The sequence below is a fragment of the Castor canadensis genome, chromosome 13 (genome assembly GCF_047511655.1).
Source record: "Castor canadensis chromosome 13, mCasCan1.hap1v2, whole genome shotgun sequence".
In the NCBI taxonomy this organism is placed as follows: Eukaryota; Metazoa; Chordata; class Mammalia; order Rodentia; family Castoridae; genus Castor; species Castor canadensis.
In genome coordinates this window covers 8,391,584-8,410,497 of record NC_133398.1, presented here as the reverse complement: position 1 = coordinate 8,410,497, position 18,914 = coordinate 8,391,584, and the positions used below count along the sequence as shown (strand labels likewise).

Genomic DNA, 18,914 nt, shown 5'->3' with positions numbered 1-18,914 from the left:
GATCGCTGGGCAGGTGCTGCCTGTCCTTGTTAACAAGGACTGACAGGAGAGACTGTGCCACCTGCCTCCTCCCCACCCTAGGTGGGGTGAGGGCACCATATCACCATTTGTAAAAGGGAACCTGTGGATGGTCTCGGGGAGCCGTTTGCCACTTTGTTGGTGGAGTGGGATTGGTTTGAAACTCTTGTTTACACCTTTCTCTACCCTCCCTGCTGCTTAGCTTTCTAGCATAAGCTGCTTTTGTGTATGTGTGTGTGCTCTGTCACTGAGCCACACGCCAGCCCTGTGTTGTCTGCTCTTTTTTTTTTGGCAGTACTGGGTTTGAACACAAGGCCTCATGCTTGCTAGGCAGGCACTTTACCAATTGAGCCACTCCACCAGCCCCACCAGCCCCTCCTGTATTGTCATAACTGGAAAATTTCAACAAAAATAACAAAAAGGCAGGAAAAGGTAGCACCCAAATGGAGGGTACACAGTGTCAGGCCAGCCTTCGCTGCCTGAGGTGGCACAGGGACAGGGTCTTCCCAGAGGGAGGAAGGGGACCCCACTGTATTATCCACGGCCTTAAAGTTGTACTGACAAGAATTGTTCTTAGAGAATAATCAAATAGTCAGATGTTCTCAAAATATTTGAGCAAGGATGTTTATCAAAGTATCATTTAATAATGCTTTAAAGTCCAGGATTATCTAAATAACTTTTAATAAGCCACACAGTAATCCTCTGCAGCCATAAGCATCACGTCATCCTGCTGGCATGGACAAGTGTCCAGAAAAGGTGAAAAATGCCATGCTTAATGTGATAACCATTTTTTTTTTGTTTGTTTGTTTGTTTTGTTTTGGGGACACTGGGGTTTGAACTCAGGGCTTCACACTTGCTAGGCAGGTGCTCTACCACTTGAGCCATGACTCCAGCCCTTTTTTGCTTTAGTTATTTTTTTAGGTAGAGTCTTGAATTTTTGCCCTATCTAGCCTTAAACCACAATCCTCCTACCTATGTCCTCCAAAGTAGCTGGGACCACAGGCACCACCACACACAGCTTATTGATTGAGATGAGGCCTCACTAACTTTTAACTGGGAGCCTCCCTATCTCTGCCTCTGCAGTAGCTACTTTCACAGGTACTAGACACCACTCCTGGTCTCCCATTTTCATTATTTTTATTACAGTGCAGTGTGCATAAGATGAAATTTACCATTTAAGATGAGTAGTTCAAGGGCATTATTGTTACATAACTGTCGCCACCCCCATCTCCATGACCTCTTCATCTTCCCAAAATGAAGCCCTGTTCTGCTTAGACACTCACATTCTCCCTCCCCGAGTCCCTAGCAGCCACCCTTGTATGCCTGTCTCTGTGAATTTGAGCACCCTAGGTCCCTCATAGAAGTGGCGCTCTGTAGTACTTGTCCTTTGGTGTCTGGTTTATTTCAATGAGCATAACATCTTCAAGGTTTATCAGGCAGCAAGTGTCAGATGTTCTTTTTAAAGGCTGCATAATATTCCATTGCACGTGTGTACCACACTGTGTTTATCCACACATTCCTCAGTGGGTATGTGGCTTGTTTCCACCCTTCAGCTCTTGTGAATACTGCTGCTATAAACATTAGTGTATAAATATTAATTTGGTTCCCTGCTTGTTTGGTTCCCTGCTTTTTGGTTCTTTTATTTTTTAATTTTTTAAATTTTTTTTTACTTTTTTTGGCAGTACTAGGGTTTGAACTCAGGGCCTCACACTTGCTAGGTAGGCACTTTACTGCTTGAGCCACTCTACCAGCCCTGTTTTGTGTTGGGTATTTGCAAGATAGGGTCTCATGAATTATTTTCCTGGGCTAGTTTGAACCACTTCCTGATCCCTGCCTTGTGAGTAGCTAGGATTACAGACATGAGCCACAGCACCCGGCTCCTTTATTTTTTTTTTAACTCCATAAACGTACATAAAAATTGACTGGAAGAATATATGTCAAAATGTTGTGTTTCAGGGCAAAAAGATTATAGAAGAGTTTTTGTGTCTGATAGTCAGTGTTTTATGGTTACCAGCCTTCTGAGTGTGGATCACTTTTACAGTTAGGAAGAGACTGTTCAAGAGTGATTGTCAGGCAGGTAAGCAGGGGAAGCGTCAAGACCTGTCCCAGACTCGGGAACCCCTGTGGCATCCCTGCCTGGGTACAGTGGGAGTGGTGACCCCTTTCTCAGCTGCCTCTCACCCCACAGCTGCCATGCAACAGGTGCTGACCGAGAGCTGTAAGAGCCGCCTCATCCAGATGGCCTATGAGTCCCAGAGGCAGAGCCTGGTCCAGCAGGCCTGTGCCAGGTAAGGTAAGGAAGAGGCCTTCCAGGTGAGGACTGCTGGGGAGCTGGCTTGGGACCCAAGACTGGGAGGGGAGCTGGGCACTGGAGTCCCCTGCCCTGGGCTGCCTCAGCCTCGGCCATGCTACCAGGGACAAGTGGGAACCAGCCTTCTGAATTTTTCTAGCTGGACCATGATCTGGGCAGTGGTAAGTGATTACAGCCATGCCCGCTTCTCATGCACGTTCTGTGTGCCACGCAGTAGGCCACGCATTCGGCTACACCAGGACTAGGTGGTTATTAGTTCCGTTTTACAGCACACCAGCAAGTGTGTCGGAGACTTGTCTGTCTCCGAGGTCTGTGGTTGGGAGTAGGAAGTGCCAGGAGGTGGGGTTGCTTCCATGCTGATGGCCGCTGCTCTTGGGTCCTGATCACTCACTGTGCACTGTGGACATGAAGGTTCTGGGTGCCTGGCAGAGCCAGTGCGGGAAAACTCAGTTGGTGTTCAGCAGCCCACATGGTCCTGCAGCCCTGGCTGCCTCAGCACCACTGCCCTCTCCCAGGCACGATGCCAGCCTCCCTGTGTCCCTCAGAGGCCAGCATCGCTCTTTCTTTTCTTGATGGTACTCAGGAGTCCAGGCTCTGGGGCACAGAGAGCTCAGGCACACTTCTGCTGCCAGCTGTGAAATTAGGGACAAGTTGGTTTCCCTCCCTGAGCTGTGAACTTCTTGTCAGAAAAATGGGTCAATCCCAGTAGCTACCCATAGGGCTGTTGGAGGATTTGATATATAAGCCTGCCACTTGACGGTCAATGCCAAGACCGAATGGAAGCATGGGCGTATGTGAGACCGGAGGATTTGTACCACTGTCACCAACTTTGTTCTGGAGGGCTGAGCCCAGAGCACAGCCAGGGCAGAACCCCAAGAGGGATGTTCCTCCAGCCCAGTGGCTCTTGGCTGGGAGGTCAGAGCTCTCCCACCATGGAGGTGGTGGGGCAGAGGCCAGGCATCCATGTCAGGAGGGTGTTGCGGAGGGGATTCTGTGGAGGGCTGAGCCAGAGGACCCAGGAGATTCTCTCTGCCAGCTCCTGGCTCCACCACCTTCCTCCCAGGTCATGAGACTCAGCAAACTCCATGTCTGCCCAGCAGGGGCTCCGTCAGTCTTGCTGGATGAGTAAGTGGTTTCCTGAGCACACAATAGGTGCTCGGGAAATGTTCAGGTGAATGACTACTATCTTCCTGGTAGCATGGCTGAGATGGACGAGCGCTTCCAGCAGATTCTGTCCTGGCAGCAGATGGATCAGAACAAAGCCATCAGCCAGATCCTGCAGGAGGTGAGCCTTTGCCCAGGGCTGAGGCGAGGGCTGGGATCGGGGCCCTGGCCTACACTGAGTGTAAGGACCTGGATTTCTGTGACCCTGCACATGTGGAAAGTTCAGGATCCAAGGGCAGGAGAAGCCTCCAGGGTGGTTCAGGGCACTGAATCTAGAGAAGCACCACTTCCACTCCCCGGGGGCACCCACCTCCCGTCCCAGCTAGGGACACATCCTAAAAACCGAGGGGCAAGAGGTGACAGTGCCCACCGAGGTGAGGCTTCTGCCTCTCCTTGCCTCCCAGGACTGCTCTCTCTGCTGTCCTCCTCCTTAGCTGTCATCCATCAGGTGGATCAAGCAAGGCCCCCATAGGTCCAGGTGGTCACATTCAGCCTTTTGCCTGTAGCTTCCTCACTGCCCTCCCTTACCTCCCTTCCTTTTCCTTTGCATTGATGTCATCCAATTCTGCTCAGCCATCTTCCCCTCTCTCCTTTCTTTCTAACTCCAGTCTCATTATTCTCCCAAAATATGGGAGATGATGTGTTTGTGGGATTGGTGTAAGGAGAATTCTGTTGATCAGGGTGGTCACCTGCCTCAGGTGAGGGAGAAGCTTGGGGGCTGGGCAGACTTAGGGTGTCCGGGAGTCAGCCAGTTCCCTGCTCTGCACCTCACTGCCCTCAGCGAGATGGGGCAGCAGAAGCAGGGACACTGTGGTGTATAGAACCTGAGTGTGTGGTTGGAAAGAGGGAAGAGCATGGCCAGCCTTAGTAAGCCTTTAATGGTATTCTTTTAAGTATTGTTTCAAAATTTGTCAAAGTATAAGCAAGTTAAGTGAAAAGTTATTTCTCACTCTCCTTAAGAAGCATAAAAATCACCTCTGAAAGCATTTTGTGTGCAGATTTGGCCCCAGGGATAGCCAGGGTACATAGCCCGGGCTGAGTGGCCTGTGCACGGTCTGTTGCAGAGTGCAATGCAAAAGGCTGCGTTTGAGGCTCTCCAGGTGAAGAAAGACTTGATGCATCGGCAGATCAGGAACCAGGTGAGTGCGAGCTCACCAGGCAGTGGTCATGAGGCTTGAGTCCTTGGCTTGACAGCTCACAAGAAGCCTCTACTTTGGGGACCTCCCTTTTCTGGAAGACCAGTGTGGGTCTGCCGGTGAGCACCTTGAATGGTCCTGGAGATGCCCTCATCCCAAAGCCCGGCCACAGTCCTGCCTGACAGTTGTAGCCTGTCTCTGTGTTTCATGACAGCCAGGCTTGGGGAAGGGCAGTGGCCTTGACCGCTCAGGTGGCCTCTGTGCTGATCAGGGCCCAGCAGGACTCCATTGCTGGGGAACACAGCTGGCTCAGCTCCCAGAACCATGATCTCAGACTGACTGAGCAAGCAATGAGGCCTCCTGGGCCGGGTGGATTTTCCACCCAGGGTGCAGCGGGTGCTGAGCTGATGAGGGTCCTGCCATCTGCTGAGGAAAGACCTTGGCCACACTCCCACATGGACTCAGCTGCTGACCTGTAAGGGCCTCATGCTTTAGCCTCAGTGCTGCCTCTGTCGAGTGGGGCTGGGGCCCGGGAGGATGCAGGTTCTGGACTACGGGAACGCTCATTGCCTCATATTCAGCACCTTTGAACTTCATGTTTTTGCATGGTTTTTTTGTTTTTTTTTCTTTCTTTCTTTCTTTCTTTTCGTTTGACCTAAAGCAACTTACCTCTTTGCTTTCAATCCCACGTTGCTGGACGTGAAGCTCACTCCTCTGACCAGGGGTGGGTGGGGTCAGGGGACTCACGCATGGAAGAGGGCCACAGAATCATGGCATAGAGAAGTCACTGGCTTGTTAGGTCTGACCCCTAGACACACCTGAGAGTGTATGGTGACCCCAGACATTCTCAGGCCAGCTGGTCCCCTTCAGCCCCTGAGCTGGAACATCCCAGGGAAAGGGCTTTCACTTACCTGCTCTGTGTCCTTGGGCAAGTTACTTAATTTTGCGAGCCTCAGTTTCCTTGTCTGTACAATGGAGACAATAATACATCCTCACAGCCAGAGGTGAACTGGTGAAATGATGCAGGTAAAGCACCAGCACAGGCATGGCACACAGTACTTGCTCAATAAATACCTACTACTATTATTCAGTCAATCCCACTGCCCTCTGCTCCCCCATAGCAGCCACATAGAGAAAGCAAGAGAAGCTGACAAGTATAAGGTTCAGCGGAGAATGTATCTCCCTGCTCATTCAGATCTAGAAGGAAGCCCCTCTCCCTCAACCTTAACTCAGTGCCCTGTGCTGGGCTCTTGGTCAGTGGTATTGACCAAGACAAGTGTGTCTGCCCCAAGGTGTCCAGAGGCATGACATAGGGGATTCTTCTTACGCCATGTCCTGTTGAAGTCCCTAAGCTAGAGATTCCTCTCCACTGTGAGCCACAGGAAGGTTTCTTAGACCCCATCTGGCCCCTGGAGAGCAGCATGAAACTATACCTGGTTAAAGTGAATAAACCCCCTGTCTCATCTTCTGTTTAGATTAGGTTAATAGAAACTGAGTTATTGCAGCTGACACAGCTGGAGTTAAAGAGGAAGTCCCTGGACACAGAGGCACTGCAGGTACGTAGGGCTCCCGGCCTGCCACCCTCCTACACCCCTCCAGGCCCCAAGGCAGTTGCTCATGAGTTCATGGCGTGGGGTGCTCTAGTAGACAGGACAGGTCTCCTCTGTGGCTGGTCTCCAGGAGGCCTGGCCCACATCAGGGCCAGAGGTTGGGTGGCCTGGTACTAGGCAGGCGGGTCAGAGGAAGGAGGGTTTCATTGCCAAGGCCCCCAGGCCACATTGCTGTCTCCACATTGCCTTTGTTGGAAGCTGGTTGCCGCTGAGCCCTCTCTCTTTAAGCCATGCTCTGGGCCGCTGGCTCCACTCTCTGGGCTGACATTCTCTGCAGAAGAAACTTCTTGGTGTTCCAAGGGTGTCTGAGGAGAGGGCCAGTCTCTGCAGGCTTCAGCTTGCGTGTCCTGCTTATGGACGCCAGAGGGCAGCAGGGACTGACAGACAGTGGTCTAGACTGGCCTAGCTGTGGTCTCCCACTGCTTTGCTGTGTGACCTTGGCAGGTGGAGAGGAGAGGCGGCCCTTGTCCTTATCTGGACCTGTCTCCCTAAACGTACACAAAGGGTCTGGATGGGTCCATGTGTGAGGCCGTGTGCTCATGCCAGGCTTTTGAGCAGTCTTCCATCTGTCACTGTCCCTGTGTCTGCTTAGTTGAGGGAGTCTCAAGTTGTCTCACAAGCTTCCCAGTGCACTGAGAGTGCTGGAACCTGGAGCCCTGCTCCTGTGTCTGCTAAGGATGGGCTCTGTGACTTTAAGCATGTCACTGCCTCTCCCTGGCAGAGGCTCTGAGTGAGCATCAAGCAGTCTTCCGAGATGAGGGGCTAGGGTTACTCAGAGAAGCTGCCCACTAGATCCACAGGGCTACCATTGGGGCTCCATGGGGTTCCAAGGGCTAGAGGATGAGTGGGCATGCCCACAAACACAGCTCCAGTTTGCATGTGCCTCCCCGTGCGGCTCCTTCCTTACCCATGTGGGGCTCCGTACCAGCCCCCCACCCCTGCCGTATGCTTCCGTCAAGTGCTCTGTGGTCATTGACCTGTGGCTATCATTTCTTTTGTTTGATGTTTTCACCACCCCATCATCATCAATCACTAGTTTCCTATGCCTGGCCTTAAGCCCACAAGGAAGGAGCTGTGAGCTTCGTGGAAAGAGGGTGGGTGGGATGCCAGGGCAAAGGGGTCATGGGGCTTTGTTCCCCAACTCTGCCTAGAGGCCTTGGACAGAGCCCTGAATTGAGCTTTCAGCTACAAACTGAGTGATTAGGGATCCCAGGCCACACCCGTCTCCATCCCGCCACCACACCCTGGGGACCCCTGGTGCAGAGAGAGCTCACTGTGGCCTGGTTGTGGTCTTTGTGTTACAGGAAATGGTCTCAGAGCAGCGCTGGGCACTCAGCTCTCTGCTCCAGCAGCTGCTCAAAGAAAAGAAGCAGCGGGAGGAAGAGCTGCGCACCATCCTGGTACGTGCTCGGTCCCCGTGCACCACAGCGGGCTGCATCTCCTAGACACGCTGGCCGGGTTTTCTGTTAATCAGGAAATAGGTATTTGTCAAAGGGAGAGTGGAAAGTGTGAAGGAAAAGAATTTTACTTCTGAGAGTCATCTACCACTAACAGTTTGGTGTGTATTTTAAACATCATAATGCATATTTTAGCTATTCATGTGTGTGCTTTTAGACATAAAATGGTGCATACCCCAGTCCTGTGTGGTGGTACATGCCTATAGTCTTGGCTTCTTGGGAGGCTGCAAGGGGAGGATTACTTCCGCCCAAGAGTTCAAACATCCTAGGCCAAGTTAAGAGAGAGGCCAGCTCCTTCTGGAGCACATGCCTGCCTAAAGTGCCATATTTGTGCCCGTCACAAATATGTGCTCTGTTCCTCGCAATGCCTCTCTGCAATCTCCCACACATCACACTAATGTGTGAGTATTGCCCTGTGCTATGCCCGTGCTGCTGCCCTGAGCAGGGCCGAGACTGCACATCTAGCACCAGCTCAGAAGACCAATCAGAAACTTGGGCATAGAGTGGAGAGGTATCATCAGGCTCTGTGATACATGCCTGTAATCCCAGCATGTGAGAGGCTGGGCTAGGAGGGTCAGAGTTTCAGGCAGCCTGGGATGTGTATCAAAACTGTGTCTCCAAAACACTGAAAAAAGAGAGAAAGACAAAGGACGGGTATCCATGGCTTAGGGAGGGCCAAGGGCAGAAGAGGCAGCTACCTCCATAAGGCCCAGGAGGGGCGTCCAAAAGGAAGTTGGAGACTGCAGAGTGGCTCAAGTGGTAGAACGCCCACCTAGCAAGTGTGAGGCCCTGAGTTCAAGCCTCAATACCACCAAAAACAAAAGAGGAAGTCGGGCCCAGAAAGGGCCCAGAGATGCCTGCACTGAGAGCCCATCCACATGTCCCACCCTGCCCACAGTGTGTGCTGTGGCTGTTCAGAGCATAGCTCCCGGGAGGACAAGCCTGGTCTGGACCTTGCCCTGACCCCAGGAGGATTACTCATTCCCTCAGACTTCAGTTTCCTACCCTGGGAGGTAGGATCCCCTTCACATAGTTGGGAAAGTCAAATTTATCTTTGAGTGCACAGCCCAGCGTGGCACAGAGCACTCTCGGGGGTTGGGGGGTACCCACTGCAGTCATTACCGTGGTCACTGCAATGATTGCTGCTTTATCCCCGCACCTAGAAGAGGGCCAGCGCAGAGTGGCTTACTGGGGCTACTTTCTCAAGTGGTGGAAGGAAGGAAGGAGTCACTGTTGCCAGCCTCATGCCATGGGGAAACCCTCTGCAGAAGTCCTGAGAATCCTGAAGCACCTGCCTGGCACCCAGAGGCAGTCCTAACTTTGTGGGGGGGAAAGAGATAACTGCTTGTCTCCCACAAGCAGACAAGGGGTCCCTCTGACAGGTAGTGGCAGAATGTGGGACAGGTGGCAGAAGCCCAGGTCCAGGGGCTCCCCCTGACCACGTGTGGCACCAGCTAGCTCAGTTACCTTCTTTGAGGTCATTCCCTGGAGTAGCAGGGCAGTGATGTTCCTGCCTGTTTCATTTCAGTAGTTTAAAGGTGGGAAGGTCCTTTGTAAAATCCTAAGGGCCACCCACCTGCTTAGAGGAGTGTCATTCCCAGCCAGTCTTGTTATGCCTTTATTTACTGATTTGCAGGTAACGTGGCCTGCTTCTGTTTTTGGCAGACAGAGTTAGAAGCCAAAAGCGAAACGAAGCAGGAAAATTACTGGCTCATTCAGTATCAACGACTTTTGAACCAGAAGCCCCTGTCCTTGAAGCTGCAGGTAAGGACTGAGGGGCCGTGCCCACCTGGCCTAGAGGCCAGTGCTGCTCAGCCAGGCTCTCCTCCTGACCCATGCTGCCAAACACTTCACTTTGATTCAGTTTATCTTCCTGATGACTCCAGTGGGCCAGGTCCCTGCAGGGACAGGAAAGGGGGAGAGGAGGGCACTCACTCTAGTGAGGGGGAAACAAAGGCACCAGTCACGGCTGTATGGGTAGAGACCAGCGAGCCCAAGCCCAGTGTGAGCCTCAGTGTGTGTGGACAAGAGCAGCTGTCCACAGAGGCCCTGCCCGGGCAGGACAGATGCAGCTCACTCCACGCCTTTCCCCACTCCCACCCCCCACACACCTTTTTTCAATGACTTTTAATAAAAATTGAGTCATTCCCATTCTATATATACATTTGGTAACTTGCTTTTCCCCCAGAAATAGTGCTGGACAGCTCACAGTGCACACACATAGCTCTTCCTCCTCGTTTCCAGGCAGTTGCGTTGTATCTCGTATGTGGGGGACCTTGGTTTCTTTGAATCGTTCCCTCTCAGTGGATGTTGCTTACTACTTACTATTTCCAGGTTTGCCAGTAGAATGGCAGGGAGATCTCTTGGGTGTGTGTCTATGGACTCACACACAGTGTTTTTGTAGGGAAATTCTCAATAGCATATTCTGAGCTGGGTGCCAGTGTCTTATGGCTGTAAATCCTAGCTACCTGGGAGGCAGAGATCAGGAGGATCGTGGATCAAGACCAGCCCTGGGAAATATTTTGGAAATATCTACAAAATAATCAGAGTAAAACCGGCTGGAGGTGTGGCTCGAGCAGTGGAGCACCTACTTTGCAAGTGTGAAGCCCTGAGTTCAAACCCCAGTCCCACCAAAAAAAAAAAAAAAAAGAATGCACTCTGTTTTCCTACATATACTCTGCTTCCTCTTTTTCCCCCTTTTTGCTTGTGACTCACTTGGCCTGTCCCACGGGTCTGTCCTGCAGGAAGAAGGCATGGAGCGCCAGCTGGTGGCCCTCCTGGTGGAACTGTCAGCTGATCACTACCTGCCCATCTTTGCCCATCACCGCATCTCATTGGACATGCTACGCCACATGAGCCCAGAGGACCTGGCCAAGGTGGGAAGCAGCAGCCCCTGGGGGAGGTCAGGGAGGCTGGCCAGACATGGGCCAAGCCCAGCCAAGGCTTAACTTGCTTTTCTGCAGTTTGTGGTGAGGTCTGTCCTGAACAGATGACTCAGGGCCTCCTTGTGCTCAGTGGCCAGAACACTGTCCCCCATGGTGTCACAGATAACCGCAACGCTGCTCGAGCCCTGGTTGCATTTTGGGCATGAAATAATTCACTTACTCCTCAAAGTAGAATGAGGCAGTGGCTGATACCTCCTCGGCACCTGTAGGTGCTGGCCAACATTCTAGACACTTGTCACACACCAACTCATTGAATCCTCCCAACGGCCCCAGGAAGGAGGTTCATTGCTCTCATTCTTCAGACAAGGAAACCAAGGCCCCTTAGCACACCTGGAACTTGACCCTTGGTGCACTGACCCCTGCTCTCTGCTCTTAGCCACTCTGCTGTCCTGTCTCTCCTGTGACTCAGGACTTCTCAACACTTCAGGGTCCTGGGGCTGCCCAATTGTGTGGCTCATTCACTGCTACTTCTGAGCAGCTTGGCCTCAATGGCTTCTCTCTGTCCTACCCTTGCCATGTGAACTGTGACGGTGTGGGTCCTGGGGTGATATGACACTGAGTGGATGTCTGGTCCCGGTACCAGATAGCACTTCATAAACTGTAGCTGTCACTAGTGTTGTTTTCCTATGGGGCGTCAGTTTCTCTCCCTGCCTTAATGACTGTTGCACCCATGCCTGAAATGGTCACCTGCGCAGCTGTGGTACTGCACAGTCTTGTGCTGACACTGGGGCCCTGGCTGCCATGTTTCTACTGAAGGTGCCAGAGGCTGGGAATGAGGCGTCCTGTGGCCTTGGGTCCTCAAGGGGCAGCTCCAGGCTGCAGAGTGGCTCCCACCCCAGCCTCAGTCAGCCACGGTTTGCTCTTTCTTCCACTGCCACAGTTGGGTGTCTCAGAGGATGGCCTGCAGCATGAGATCCTCCGGAGGGTCCAGGATCTGCTGGATGTGGCCAGGATCCAGCCAGGTACTGACTGGGCTTTCTCCTGCAGGGGCTCATCCAGATGCATGAGCTGTGGTTGGCAGACTCAGGGGCTGTTGGCTCCAGGGCAGAGCAGTGGGCATGCTAGGAGTGCTGCTGAGCAGAGGGAGGGGAGAGAGGGGCTTCTTGTTCTGCTGGTCACCTGATGGGCAGTGGCTCATCCAGTCTTCTGGGCGACCTGACAGAGGAGCTCAGACCCTAACCGTGGGCTCCTGTTCTGTGGCTCCACCACGTGGCCCTCGGCAAGTGATGGCTCCTCTCCGAGCCTCAGATTCCTCATCTCTGAAAGTGATCAACCCTGCTGCAGGGTGGCTGTGGAGGATCCCAGGGACGTTCAGAATAAGAGGTCCCTGTTAATAGGCGCTTTGGCCATCCCTGCCAGCATGGTGAGATGGCAGGGGAGAAAGGGATGGGAGTGTGGGGATTCCACGCCTGCTTCACAGCTGCAGAGCGTGGGGAACGGGGTTCAGAGAAGTGAAGTATGGGGTGGTTTTGGGGGAGAGTCCTTCCCCTGTGCTCAGATCAGAGTGGCCCCCATGCTCACCCCCAGCTTACTTTCTTGGGGACAGGCAGGGCCTGGGAGCCCCTAAGTATTGGGATCATCTGTGTTAACTGCCTGATTCAGCCTGTCCCTCTGGCCCCACAGAGCTGAAACTACCCAAGGATGAGGTCTTTGGGGTCCTGGAGCCCCCCACAACCCCTCAAGAGCCTCCGGAATCAGTGAGACCATCAGCTCCCCCTGCGGAGCTGGAGGTGCAGGCCTCAGAGTGTGTTGTGTGCCTGGAACGGGAGGTAAGTCTGGGGTGGCAGGGCAGGGCAAGGTGCAGGGCCTGACCAGCGGCCCTCTCCACTCACCTGCCCCATGCCTGAGCCATCCTCCTTGGCCTCTCCAGGCACATGGATTATATTCAGTTTTCTCTGGTTGCATAAGTACTTCGTGTTCATTAGACAGTTTGGAAAATACAGGAAAGCAAAAAGTACAGGAGACAAAAGCGAATCGTGGTCCTGTGACTCAAACGTGAACAATGCTAACATCGTTTCCTGAACCTTTTTTCATGAGAGTAAATTTTTTCCCAGCTTATTAACTACATTAGGGAAAATTCCTCATATCACGAAATATCAACAACATGGCTTTTTAAGTATTGCTGCAGAATTAACACTTACTTGTTGCAAAAAGTAAACATAGCAGTGTGTAAAGTACAGAACCTCCCTGCCGCCACTTAGAACAGCCCCTGTAATGGCAGTTCCATTGTTCCCTGGTCCTTAATAGACTCAGGGAATGTCACAGGGCAGCATGAGCAGCTGGGACCCTGAGGTGGCTCCCAGTTCCTTGCTGTTATAGAAAACTTTGAATGGTTTAGGGTGCATCTTGAACGTTTCAGGTTACAGCCCTGACAAAAGGAAATGCTAAGGCAAAGCCTAGGTGCACTTCTAGGGCTCTTGATCCATAAGGTTGCAGTCATTTTAAACTAGGGGTTCAGGGCACAGGAAGAAACTTGTAAACAGGAGCTCACTTCCTACCACGGGCAAGGCCCTGGTTCCATTCTCAGCACTGAAAAATAAAAAAATTTAAAAAAAGAAGGGGGTAGGGGGTAGGGGGGAGAGCGGGGAACGGGGCAGGCGGGGGGGGGGGGTGCGGGGAAATATCCCAAACAATGTATGCACATGTGAATAAATGAATAAAAAAAAGAAGGAAAGGAGAGGATTAGGGATGATCGGTATTTATATATTATTTGCAAGCCATAGCAAAATAGGAACAAGAATGAACAGAAGGGCCGCGCACCAGAGGTTCACACCTGTAACTTAGGAGAATTGCAGTTCAAGGCCAGCCTGGGGAAATAGTTCACAAGACCCAAAATACTCCAAAATACTCAGAGCGAAATGGACTGGAGATGTGGCTCAAGTGGTAGAGCGCCTGCTTTGCCAAGCACAAAGTCCAGAGTTCAAGCTCTACTCCTACAAAAAAAATCGAACAGGACTGAGTGGGGTTTCATATCTATGACATATATTTCTGTGATGTTTGAGTGGCTCATGGCATCCATGCCACCAAGTTTTTGTTTTGTTTTGTATTTTTGGTAGCACTGGGGTTTGAACTCAGGCCCTTGGGCTTACTAAGCAGGCACTCTTACTGCTTGAGCCACTCTTCCAACCCTCATGCCACCAAGTTTTTAAGGTAAAGAGCATGACCCAGGTGCTGGGACTGAGTGCACTGCTGTGCTCTGTCCTCAGGCCCAGATGATCTTCCTCACCTGCGGCCACGTCTGCTGCTGCCAGCAGTGCTGCCAGCCTCTGCACACCTGCCCGCTGTGCCGCCAGGAGATCACCCAGCGCCTCCGGATCTACCACAGCAGCTGAGCGCACAGCCATCCGCAGGTCCAGATGCCACCCCAGCGCAGCCGCCACTACTGCAGACCCGGGGCTCCCAGTCACCCTCCCCCCCAGACTAGGGGGAGGCCAACCCTAGCCTTTCCCTACCGCCTGTGACCCCCTGCCTTGAGCTCCAAGCACATCTGGGCCAGGTGGGGGCGCTCCTCAGCTGTGGCATCACTGGACTCAACACTGAACAGGAGAGGGGGCATGTCGCGGGTGGTGGGGCCCCTCGAGGCATAGGGCCGGGGTTCAGAGTGGGGAGAGGTGCCTGTGCCACCAGAGACTCAGGAATGAGCGTCCTAGCCAAGCTGTGGCTGCACTCCCTGCCATCTGCCTCTCTCGGAGCATACCAAGCTGTCCCTGGCCTGGGGTGAGGGACATCTGGGGAGGGCGATGAGCCATGTAGGCCTCTGCCTGCCCCACTCCTACCCCTGCTGCTCCCTGTGCATGCCCCGCTGGCTCTCCGCATCTCCACCCTCGCCCTCACAGGCAGCTCAACTCAAAAAGCAGGAACATCAATAAATCCATCTGCTGTTCCTTCCCGTGTCATCCCTGGGTCCTTGGAGAGCTGGGAGGGGGAGCTGTGCACCTTGGTCAGAGGAGACAGAGCAGTACCCCCAAAAGGGAAGTTAGCCATTCCCTCTTCACAGGTGGGAAGACCAGGCCCGGAGGCAGCCAGCGCCATCTAGGAGCTGCCGGTGCTCAGTAGCCCTGGCTGCTTTCAGCATTGCTGTTAGGTAGGCAAGGGAGCTGAGGCTCAGGGCTTAGGGCTAGGAGCCCTGCTACTGCCGCGTGGCTGTGCTGGGTGTGGAGCCAGGCAGCATCCTGTCGCACCGTGCTACTCATTCACGGCAGTTCCAGGAGTGCTCTCGGGTACTGTGGCAGGGATGTACATAGCACATGTTTTCTGGCAGTTTGGAGCCAAGGGCAGCCTTTATTTTGGGCTTGGGACGCATGAATTACGCCTCTGATTTAGTAATCCTGGCCAGCCTTCAGGCCTGTTTCCCCATCCATCCGGTACCAGACCTGATGGGGCCTTTAGTCTGGCAGCCACCAGGGGGCACTGAGTGCTCGCCCAAGGTTCAGTGAGACTGCAATGAGAGAGCTGGAAGGTGAGGAGAGGCCTCCTGGTGTCAGGAAGAGCCCCGCCCCTCCGGGACTCATTGTCCCTGCCTCATTGGGACTACCTGCTCTCTTCACATTGTACGCCTACTGTCCAGGGCAGGAGCTGGTGCTTCGTCTCAGTGTCTTCTCCCTGGGGACTTCTGAGACGCCTGATGGATCCTCCCTGCTGCCTCCTGAGTTCAGCTTGGCCAGGAAGGGAAACTGAGCCCTAAGGAAGCAATGCCACTTTGTGTAGCACAGTGTTTTATAGGTCTTAGTTCCTGACTTGGGCCCAAGGAGGAAGGACTTTTGCCACTTCCTTCCTAGCCAAGGAACTTGAATTGAGTTAGAAACCTGTCAAGGACAACAGCAACACACCAGCTAAACTCCCGACTTCCAGCCCGAAGACCCTGGCTTTTGCCCCTCAGCCCTGTGGAATGAGGGAGGATCAGGCCCAAGCCCTAAGCCCATGAACAGGCTGACCAGGGAAGCCAACATTCCCCCAGGTGACTGGCTGGGACATTTTTACTCACAGTTTGGGCAAACCACTCGCACTAGCTGCCCAGTCCCTAGCCCAGTCCTCCCACAACCCCAGTACAACACAAGGAGTGGGCTTTAAATAAAGCATTTATTGATTAGCAGAAGCTTAAACAGTTTGCATAGTATTCTCAATACCACACCTGGGAAGGATGATCGAAACCCCCAAGGCACTAGAGAGCATGGAAGAGATCACTGACTTTGTCAGAGGAGGCTGGTGGCCCTGAGCACCAGCCTTGTCCTGTGAGGCTAAGGCTCCAGCCCAGGGGAGCAGGTTCAAGGGATGGAGGACACAGGGCTGGGGAGGGGACCCCACCCTGGGAACCTTGAAGAGGCAGTTTCTGCTCTGTCCTCCCAACAGCAGAGAAGGTCTGAGGAGGCACAGGAAGGGGGGGCTGTCAAGTTGGGGTGGCCTTGACTTGACCCTCGAGGAAGGGACATCAGTTCAAAGTGACTCACAAGGACATCTGAGAAGGGCCTGGAATTTTCAGTGAGGTGACTCAAGACTCAGAGGCAGCCAAAGCCACGCAAATCCTCAGTGTCTTGGGGAGCCACAGGTTCTCCTGCTGCCTCTCAGGAGCCCCTCTACCTCCTTGGCAAGCAGTGAGTACCTTAGAGATGATCGGGAGCAGACAGAGCCCATGCCCACCAAGCCCTGCTTCTGAGAGACTGCCCAACCCAGAGTGTGAATGTGGGGACCAAGAGAGGAACAGAGGGAACTCCGAGAATGGGGGAGCTCAGGTTATCAGGAAGGAGACAGGCTGGGCTCCAGCTGCAACAACACTAACTGCCACCTCACCCTCTTGCTCACAGGCTCCCTTAGCTTCTCCCCAAAGGTCAGCTCCTTCCTCCTTTCAGTCACTTCCTCTCCACAGACCAGCACATTCCAGGCCTTTCTCATTTCAATCACAGGCACCTGGCCCACTCCCCTGTCAAGACACCCCAAAATCCTTCCTTCCCCTCCTCCAGCACCCCCCAGCTTGGCTCCAGCCTGAAACCCTCCTTCTTGGCCTCCCTCAGCCTCTGGGGGGGAGTGAAGCCAGTGTCCACTTGGAATCCAGCCTCTAGGCCAGGGGTCAAGGGGATGACTGAACAGTGCAGGACAGAGACAATCTTCACACCCGTCCCACCTTCCGCCACCTCTCCCTTCATTTCTTCCTCCCTATCAAGGTGCCAGGGAGCCCTGAGGGGAAGATAACAGGGAATCTGGGTTTTCCCAGGCTTTTGAGTCACAGCATTGATGCTTTTCATCTCCCTTGGTCGATAGTAAGACCCACGGTGAAGGAAATAGAGGTGACAGCAGGAGGGCAGAATGGAGGGACTCCCCAGCCCCCCTAAGTTGTACAGCCCACAGCACAAAGGAAAACCTCAAAATCAGCCCCTGCCTCCAAGATCAGCCCACAGAAGAGAAAACAGAGCAATAAAGGGTGGACCAAACCCAATAAAGTGACTCATGTGGGCCTGGCTCCCCCAGGGGTTCCAGTCACCCTTGCCCAGCTCCACCCACAAGGTATAGGTTGGTTGCCCTTCCCTGGAGCAGAGCCTGCAGTGCCCTGGAGGCATGGCCCGCACTGTGTCCATAGAAGCCTGGGGCGACCAGCCTAGAACTCTGTCTGCACCCCCGCACTGTCTTCAGTGGTGGTGTGAATGGGGGGGCGGCTGCCAGGGCTGGACACCTGTTCCCCGGTCTCCTGGTCACTGGGTTTGGGGGGCTCAAGGTCCACAGCCTTTCCAGGTGGGAGATGCCGCAGGGGTGATGCAGACGATGAGGAGGCCTCGGGGACTGCCCTGGGCTCGGGGTTTTCCTGGGCAGGGGCCCCATTGAGCAGGGGGCTGGATGGCGGGGGGCTCTCAGCCCGTAGATCCCGAGCCAGCAGGCTTCGGAGCTCAGTGACACTGTCCGGAGATGCAGGTGACGGAGGCTCAGAGCCAGCCTCAAAGGGCAGCCCTGCCCCCTCGTCCTGGACCACAGACAACACCTGTTTGGCCCGATGGCGCTTCTCCGAGAGGGTGGCTGCTTCAGGGTTGGGACTGCCACTGTCCCCCCCACTGCCGTCACCGCTGTCACCATACTGCTCGCCCCAGTCGATGGGTGCTCCCTCAGCCAGCAGATGCAGGTTCGGGTCACTGTTGTGCATGACCATGCTGTCCCGGTACAGGTTGTGCTTGCGCTGGACGGCGGCCTCCTTCACAGCTGTGGGCCACAGGACGGACAGGACGCTCAGCACCGGCACAGCTGTGCTGGACCTCATGCCCGCATGAACCCTGCCTCCCTCCTGGCCTCATGGCAGGAAGTGGCAGAGCTGTCACTCCAGCCCAGAGCCCATGCTGGTAACCACCATGTCCCTCCTCTGACCCTCCCAGCAAAGCCAAGGACCTGAAAAGAAACTTAAGGCACAGAGGGGGCAAAGCTGCTCTCCTGGGGTCACCAGTGGGGCTTGACACTAGCCTTAGGCGAGAATCTCAAGTTTCTCTTTGTACCTTGTCTGTGCCACCCGCCACCCTCTGGGCTGCACTTTCCCTGCTCACCCTGCAGGATGTCCTTCATGACGGTCTGCAGCACAACCTCCTCATACGTGTTCTCCACCAGGATGAACCTGGCAAAGTCCTCGAAGATCAGCTCCTGGAAGCGCGGCAGCTCCTGTCGGGCATGGCAGGCAGGCAGGGAGTCAGAGCCAGGGGGTTGGGGAGAGGCCCCGCAAACTCAGGCACTGGGGAGGGCAGGGGCATGGGCTCACCGACTTGCAGGTGGGGGCCAGCTTCTTGAGCAGGAAGGGGATAGTGATCTGCAGCAGCGCCTCCCGGAAGAACCTCTTACGCACAGAGCTGCTGTCATAGTCGTACTTCTGCAGGGAGGACAAGGGGGCCCTTAGCCTGGTGGAAGCATCAAGGCCAGCAGTCTGACCCAAGCCCAGCATGCTACTCTGAATGCATCACAGCATCAGCATATGCCCTGGCAGAGGCCACAATTCTAGCGGCACTCAGAATCAGGCTCAGGGCGGGGCAGTGACTAGACAGGGTCCATGTGGGGTGAGGTGAGGCACTCACCTTCAGCACCCGCTCCAGGATCCGCTGGATGGACTTGCACAGCTCCTCCTTGGTGGGCCCTTTCCCCAGCTCCTGGTGCAGGAGGGTCTCGAAGGTATACACAGCATTGTCCATTTGCTACAGAGGGCACACCACAGGCATGTGAAGCCCATAGAGTGAGCACACCAAGAGGGTCCTCAGCCAGCCCCCCACCCACCCTAGGCCTGCCAGTGGAGAGTGAGAGGCAGTCTGGGTGCT

At 54.1% G+C, this 18,914-nt stretch overlaps 2 protein-coding genes across 12 annotated transcripts in view; one reads left to right on the top strand and one right to left on the bottom strand.

Moving 5' to 3' along the window:
• Lrsam1 (leucine rich repeat and sterile alpha motif containing 1) overlaps window positions 1-14,525 on the top strand; it is a 31,625-nt gene extending 17,100 nt beyond the window's left edge. For 9 of the 10 annotated variants that reach the window (XM_074053147.1, XM_074053146.1, XM_074053149.1 and 6 more), the window contains 10 exons: window positions 2,207-2,306; window positions 3,527-3,614; window positions 4,558-4,632; window positions 6,105-6,185; window positions 7,544-7,639; window positions 9,362-9,460; window positions 10,441-10,572; window positions 11,522-11,603; window positions 12,265-12,410; window positions 13,848-14,525. In XM_074053147.1, coding sequence (XP_073909248.1) covers window positions 2,207-2,306; window positions 3,527-3,614; window positions 4,558-4,632; window positions 6,105-6,185; window positions 7,544-7,639; window positions 9,362-9,460; window positions 10,441-10,572; window positions 11,522-11,603; window positions 12,265-12,410; window positions 13,848-13,973 — 1,025 coding nt within the window. In that variant the 3' untranslated portion in view covers window positions 13,974-14,525. The remainder of the gene's footprint in view (window positions 1-2,206; window positions 2,307-3,526; window positions 3,615-4,557; window positions 4,633-6,104; window positions 6,186-7,543; window positions 7,640-9,361; window positions 9,461-10,440; window positions 10,573-11,521; window positions 11,604-12,264; window positions 12,411-13,847) is intronic. The other variant, XM_074053151.1, reaches the window with a different exon arrangement.
• A 1,176-nt stretch (window positions 14,526-15,701) lies between these two features.
• Window positions 15,702-18,914, bottom strand: part of Niban2 (niban apoptosis regulator 2) — a 51,727-nt gene continuing 48,514 nt past the window's right edge. For both annotated transcript variants that reach the window (XM_020173783.2, XM_074053145.1), the window contains exons 11-14: window positions 18,678-18,794; window positions 18,368-18,475; window positions 18,159-18,270; window positions 15,702-17,823 (exon numbers count right to left, since the gene is read on the bottom strand). In XM_020173783.2, the coding sequence (XP_020029372.1) occupies window positions 17,231-17,823; window positions 18,159-18,270; window positions 18,368-18,475; window positions 18,678-18,794 (930 nt within the window). In that variant the 3' untranslated portion in view covers window positions 15,702-17,230. The remainder of the gene's footprint in view (window positions 17,824-18,158; window positions 18,271-18,367; window positions 18,476-18,677; window positions 18,795-18,914) is intronic.